General features: G+C 39.0%; 1 protein-coding gene across 7 annotated transcripts in view; it reads left to right on the top strand.

Moving 5' to 3' along the window:
- The window catches only part of Atxn2 (ataxin 2), a 140,199-nt gene that overhangs the window by 66,008 nt on the left and 66,849 nt on the right, over positions 1-7,342 (top strand). For all 7 annotated transcript variants that reach the window (XM_004635919.1, XM_023720529.1, XM_023720527.1 and 4 more), the window contains exon 6: positions 6,057-6,181. In XM_004635919.1, coding sequence (XP_004635976.1) covers positions 6,057-6,181 — 125 coding nt within the window. The remainder of the gene's footprint in view (positions 1-6,056; positions 6,182-7,342) is intronic.

Here is a 7,342-nt window from a genome sequence, read left to right as displayed (position 1 = left end):
AATGTTTTGTTCTTTTGGAGGCTTCTTTTTGGGTTCAGGTTCCTCAACTTTGACTGGCTCTTCAACATCAAGATCTGATCCACTAACCAAGTTCTGTGATACTGTTACTTGAGGCAAATGGGGAGGAATGTTTTCGTTCATATGTTCCACATCTTTATAATCTTCTTCAAGAGATTCAAAGAGTTCCTTGAGGGAACTGTTGGTTTGTTCTTGATACTGAATTTCCATTTCAAATTTATTTAGAAGTTCATTTACTATAATGATCTCTAGTCCTATTTTATTTAATATAGTTTTCAATGTAGGCTCCTGGCCAAGATTTCTTAATGATAGAGTTTTTTTAATATTGCCAATCTTTTCATTAACATGAGAATATAACTGTTCCAGCTCCGAGGTCATCTTTTAATCTGGCAAGAAAACTCGGGCCTCCGTCAGAAACTCCGGGGATGAAATTCAAACTACCAAGTTACATGTTTTATATTTTTTTCATTAGCTATATTCCTAAGCACTTAATTTTTTTTAATCTCATCCCTCTATATCTTATCTATCTTATCTTAATCTATTATCTATCTGTCTGTCTGTCTGTCTGTCTGTCTGTCTGTCTGTCTGTCTGTCTGTCTATCTGAGACAAGGTCTTACCATGTAGTTCAGGCCAGTCTATAACTCACAGTGATATTCCTGTTTCAGCCTAGCCAATGCTAAGAATATGGGCATGCACCACCACATCCCATTTTCAGATGCTGTTATGAAAGGATATTTTTTTAAAATTCCATTTGTATCCTGGAGCAGTATGTATTATTTTAATATCCTTATATCTTAATATAAATCTTCCTTTCTACTCTTAAGGATAAACACTGAATTTTTAACACCTCAGAATGAGAACACAGGGGGCCTGCCCCTTAGCTCAGCTCTTTAAGTGCCTGCTTCAACGAAGCAGTCAGGCTCAGGTTGCTGTGGTTTGATCCCCAGAATGAGAACACACTTTCATCTATTCTGCCACTTGTTACTGACTTAATGGTTTTCCCACTGAGATCCAGAGCTATTTCTGCATCTCTGTTTTGTAGAATTCCTTCTCCTATCCCAGATAATTTTGTAATTGTTATAGTTGGGCCAGATTCTCTCTTTTTTTTCTAGTTTCAAAGTAGTAAAACTTCATGAAATATGTTTGGAAGATAAAAGCAAAAATCCTTCAAGGAAATAATACAATAGGATGTGTGATCATTCTTGTGCAAAATTAGATGTATATAAGGTACCTGTTGCAAAGCCTGCTGTGTTTGTTGTTCTGACACCCTGCCCCCTTTTTGCATACTGGGAATTGAACGTAGGACCTTGCAGGCGCTGTGCTTCTGAGCTGCATCCCTGGCATTTATTGTTCTGACCTTGGATGTTATACTTCCAGGAACAGTTCCTTTTTCCTCAGGAACTTGAAGTAAAATAACAGATGTGTGAAATCTTGCCTTCCATTTATGGAAAAAGTTTTTTTTTTTTTTTCCCTCGCTCTGTAAACTTTTGTTTGGTAATAACTTACCCACATTCTTATCTTCCTGTCTATTTTCACTGATAATTTGAATCTAAACAGTGCTAGTATCTCCAAATTAATTTTTTCTCAGGATTCCTCATTTCTAGTTAGTCTTGGCCATTGGTACAAATTCTTAAGCACTATGTTTATTTAATTATCCCATCTCTTGTACAGAATCTTCAGTACCCAGTATTAAAATAAAGTTGGGGGCTGCAAAGATAGTTCGGTGGCATAAGTGCCTATCTGGCAAGCACAAGGTCCCAAGTTTGATCCGTGGTACTGTATGCTGTGCCAGCTCCAGAACCAGGCCAGGTGATGCATGCCTGTAATCCCAGCACTAGGGAGGCTGAAACAGGATCACTACGAATCTGAACTGCGTAGCAAGACCCTGTGTCAAAAAGAATATTAAGAGGCCAGTCAGATAGCTCAGTGAATTAAAGCACCTGCTTAGGCAGACGCAGGGACCAGGATTTGATCCCTGGTGTTCTGTGCTGACCCCGCCCCTGGGGTGTGCTGAGACAGTGATTGAAACTGGGTGTGGTGGCATGGGCCTGTAATCCCAGCACTTGGGAGACTGAAAACAGGAAGAGCACTCATGTCTGATCTGTGTAGTGAGACCCTGTAGGTACCTTGCAATTCTGGGCCCTTTCCAGTAGTCCTTGTTTTCAACCTCATATCTTGCACCTCAGGACCAGTGCAGTTTTGAGCAAGTTGCTGTATCCTACCTATTGAACACTCCTAACCCCAACTTCAAGCTTGATCATCTTACTCTGAATTTACTCTCCAGCTAAAATATCTATACTGTATTCTGCAGAATGTTACTTTTTAAAGAGCAAGGTCAAGTTTTCCTTCCTCTTTAGAGTCTCCCTTGCTGATCATGACTTTTTATTGCTTATACCAGTGTCTGGTACATAACTTGCTTCATTGGAGATTTGTGATCATTATGTGCAAAAATGAACAGGTGACTTAGTTGGCGGATTAGCATTCACTGCAGTTGATACTCTACATACATAAATAGGCCCATTTATAATTGAAGGTACGTGGTAGGAAAATGTGCTTAGTAGTTGAAAGATGCCGTAGCGATAATAATTGATTAAAATAATAAAATTGAAATGTTTTCTTATTTATCTAGAACTTCAGTGTCGAGAAGAAACATTTAATTTACATTAAATGAATAGTGGATAGTTTTTGGTGAAGTCCTTTCTACAATACCATTTGAGCATTTCTGAACTTAAGTCTGATGTGAATGATTATTACTTCAGTTTCATGTCATTTACTAGTTTTTTCTATTTTTAACTAGTTTTTATATATTTATTCATTGCACTAACATTTTAATTATTTGACCTGTGTTCAGACTCTTTAAATTTCCTATGTAAGTTTAATTTTCCAGAGCCATAGTTCACTAAGAGTTAAAAGGAGAGATTGGAGAAGACTCCTTAACCCTGTTTCCTTAGCATGACCTAAAAATATCCTTGAATGAGGTGCTTCTTCCTAACTACCACTGGATGGCACTGCTGTCTGGACGACTAGGTTCTACCCAGAAAGGGCGATGGGAAGTGTTGAGAGGCTGCTGTTTTTTTCCCCCTGTAGTCTAGAGGCTTTTGTACAGTGGATGCTTATAAGGCACAGAGTAAAGTATAGAATAAAACTAAGTATTTTTATCACATCTGGTAATTTTTTTTATGTATTTGGTACAGGGTCTCACTACGCAGCTTGGACTTGTAATGATCCTCCTGTTTTCAGCTTCCCCAGCACTGGGATTACAGGTGCACAAGCATGGTCTCAGTGGCTGGCTTAGTGCACCTGGTGGGCAGGAGGGCAGCATGTGGTGCTGGGGATCGAACCCCTATCTGGCTTTAATTTCTTGAATAAAAGCTCTATCTTTTTATGCTGAGTTTCAAGCTAAATGATTTGTTTAACAAAATATATAGCTTTCTGAAACTTTAACAGGATTTTATATATAAATTAATAATCCTGTAACTTCTCATAGATGTCCACAGAACTGGTTTCAAATTCCTGTAGTGTAGTTTTCTAGTGTTAAGAAAAATTAAAGGAATTTCTCAGTCCTGGTGTAAATTATTTGATGTTTTCTTGGAACATTTCATATTTTTAACAGTACACATGGGTAAATTAATTTTTATGAAGAACTCTTACAACTTAAAGATGCCGTTAAAGAGAGGGTACCTGGTGGAGGCGACTATTAAAGCTAAATTTTTAAAAAAGGCCGTACCCAGCTTCCAGCTGAAGATGGTATATTGGGAAGACAGTATCAGTCTCTTAGAATCTTGTAGCTTTTTCTACAGTACTGTGATCGTTTATTTTTTTTATTTATTTATTTTTAGTATGATCATTTATTGAGTGCTGTGTCCCACTCCCAGCTGAGGCTGGCTGCTCTGGAGAACTCTCTGTTACTATGCTCTTGGCTTTTACAGTTGCTAGCAGTGATAGCACTGCTGCTGGTGGAGCTGGTGGCTGAGCACATGGGTATAATATTTTTGTTCCCTAATGTGCATCCATACACATCCGTGCCCTAGTTTGAGATGAGTTAGCTAATTTCAGTGCCCTGCCTAAATTTGCCCGCTCAGATTTATTCATTTCTCCTCCTCCTCTCCCTTTTAATTTTTATTTTACTTTGAGACAAGGGTTCACTGAGTTATTGAGTTGCCCAGGTGTGCCTCCAATTTGTGATTGTTTTGCATCAGCCTGCTAGAATTCTACGAATATGTATATCACCGAGCCCATCTTGTCTGATCAAATTTTTTACTTTGATATCTCCTTGACAAATAGGGAGACACTAGCAGTTACAGAAGCAGTGCCAAGTTAAGCAAAATCCCTCCAGAATTGGTTATTTGGAAGCAAAATTGTGTGCCTGACTTAAACAGGGTCTTCCTCTTTGTGACAACTTGCTGGGAGCCTTTAGTACTCTGCGCAGGGTCAGATTAGAAGTACTTCTGCCAGGGGCCTGCCCCTTAGCTCAGTTCTTTAAGTGGCTGCTTCAACAAAGCAGTCAGGCTCAGGTTGCTTTGGTTGGATCCCCACAACTCAAGCCAGCCAAACCTGCCCTGAAGGCATTCAGAGCAAAAAAAAGAAGAGGTACTTCAGCCTTACTAGTAACAGGTTCCAGCTAGGCTCCAGCCTGTGGATCTAGTACTGAAAAGCAGTCCAGCTAGAGAAAGTTTCCTTTGGCAGACAGCAGTATGGTGGGCTGAATATGCACATGTCGCATTACTCTTACAAGCTACAGCTCCTCACTAATATTAGTAAATGAGTGGGAGATGTCACAAATAGATGAGACTGTGTTAAAGGAGGTCTAGGTAGATCTGCCATTTGAACTTTCTGGGAGCAGGTAACACTGTAAGGTCTTAACTTTTTTCTGTGAAAGGATAAGTTACTTAGAATAGTATCATTTACGGTTGGCAACAGTATATTTAGGATACTGATCTCTTAGATTTGGAAAGTTAAACATCTATATATTTGACTATGCTGTGAAGATATATCTAATTAGAAATTTTCTGGGTCACTTCTGAAACAAAAAAGTTATGTTTAATTAATTAATTATGTGAGTATATTAAAATACATATCATGTAGAGATTCTATTTGACCTGGCTGTTCCTCTTTTTGGTATATTCCTGAAAGAATTAAAAGCATCATAGCAGCACAGTTTTCAATAGCTAAATCTTAGAAACAGCACAAATGTCCATCAGCTGATAGATGGCTAAAGAAGATGTGGGTTTTTTTTTTTTTTCACAACAGAGTACTGCTTTGCCATAAAGGAGAAACTTGAGACATTTCTAGGTAAATGGATGAACCTTGAGGCCATACTCTTTAAGTGAAGTAAATTGAATACACATGCGTAAATTTCCACCCATTGTATCTCTGGTGTGAGAAACAGAGGGTGGAAATAAGGACCAAAATGTGTAATAGATACTGGAAATAGGAAGATGGGGTTCAAATGAGAACCAGGGAGGTGGGGGGGTTGAAAAGGAAAACAAATAAAGAGAAAAGAAGGAAAAAATGAAAACAAAATGTAGGGGAAGAGGTTGAAAGGAGGATAGGAGAGTGGGGGTAAAGAAGAATCAAGTTTTATCATGTACAGGCATGACTTTCCTATGATGAGTGTGATTATTATGTATACCTAAAATGTGCTGAGAAGCTTAATTGAAGAATGTCAAATTTTAAAAAACCCTTAATAGTCATCTATGATGCTAGTTATCAAGTTGTTTGAAAGCATATCAGAAATTCACTTTTTTTGGAGGAGAATGGGGATTGAACTCAGGCCCTTGTGCTTGTCAGGGAAGCACTTATTCTACTGAGCCATCTCCCCAGCCACTCTTTTTTTTTTTTTTTTTTCTTCTCTATCTAGTGTCCCTCTTACACATGTTATACCTATTACAAATGTTGCATGGTTTTTGGATAGTCTGTTACTGAGCCATCTCCCCAGCCTTTTTTTTTTTTTTTTTTTTGCATTTTTTAAAATACCTGTCTTTGTTGATGATCAGTATTTGATTGTATGATTTTTCAACCATAATCACTTTTTCAGATGCTTTTACTGACTCTGCTATTAGTGCTAAAGTGAATGGTGAACACAAGGAGAAGGACTTGGAGCCCTGGGATGCGGGTGAACTCACAGCCAGTGAGGAACTAGAGGCTTTGGAAAACGATGTTGTAAGTATACTCTTTGAGGGTTAGCAGACTCTGGTTATTGCAATGTGTGGATGATATCCTCTCATTTGGACATCATCTAAATCTGTGTTTATTGTTCTAGTGAATATGTTTAGAGCTTCATTTGTACAAAGTCGAGCCTTTTTCTCAGACAATAAAGAGAAGTGTTCTTAAAAGAAAGTCTTATTTTACTTGTGAGGGCTAAGTAGGGATGTGATTTAGTCTTGTGCTCAGTAATTATTTCCTTGTGAATAAGTGACAGTAAGCAGTCTACAAATTTAAACTGGAAACCCTGAGAATGGCCAGTGTGTTTAACTTTGAAAACCTTGGAGAATAAGTCTCGTAACTTTACCTAGAGAGAAGGTGGCCATTGTACATTTTATTTTAGGCTTCTTGTCTTAGGGACAGAAAATCCATAATGTAGTTGAATTAAGATTATATCAGTCCCAGGGGCCTGCAGTTCAATCGCTGGGACTGTCTGTCCTGCTGGCTCCACCCCTGGGACACACTGAGTAGGTGATTGAGACTGGGCATGGTGACACGTGCCTGTAATCCCAGCACTTGGGAGGCTGTAAACAGGAGGCTCACTAGTAGTCCGACTTAGTAGTGAGACCTGAACACCCTGTAGACCCTTTTGTAAAATACAAAAAAAAAAAAAAAAAAAAATCATATAATTTTCTTGGCCATAAATTGGAATCATTTTCTACACAAAAATATTTTTTAAAGTATCTGTTGTTGGGCCAGTGAGATAGCTCAGCAGACTAAGAGCCTGCTTAAGCAAGCACAGGGACGAGGGTTTGATCCCTAGTATCACTTGCCATGCTGTCTGTGTGCTGAGCTGGCTTCAGAGACCGGTCGTGGTGGCCCCATGCCCGTAATTCCAGCGCTTGGGAGGCTGAAAACAAGAGGATCACTTCGAGTCTGAGCTGTGTAGTGAGACCCTGTACCAAATACATTTTTTAAAGAAGTGTCTTATCACATTATTTTGGCTTTTCCTCTGACATATTCACTGCAAATCAAATGTTTGGTAGACTATCTTTAAGGGAGTATAGAAGGGCTGGCCAAATAGCTCAGTGGATTAAAGTGCTTGCATGTGCTATGTGCCGGCCCTGCCCCTGGGTCACCCTGAGTAGGTGATTGAGACTGGGCGTGGTGGTGCATGCC

The sequence above is a fragment of the Octodon degus genome, unplaced genomic scaffold, assembly GCF_000260255.1.
Source record: "Octodon degus isolate 3935 unplaced genomic scaffold, OctDeg1.0 scaffold00076, whole genome shotgun sequence".
Lineage (NCBI taxonomy): Eukaryota > Metazoa > Chordata > Mammalia > Rodentia > Octodontidae > Octodon > Octodon degus.
This window is presented reverse-complemented; position numbering and strand designations above follow the sequence as displayed.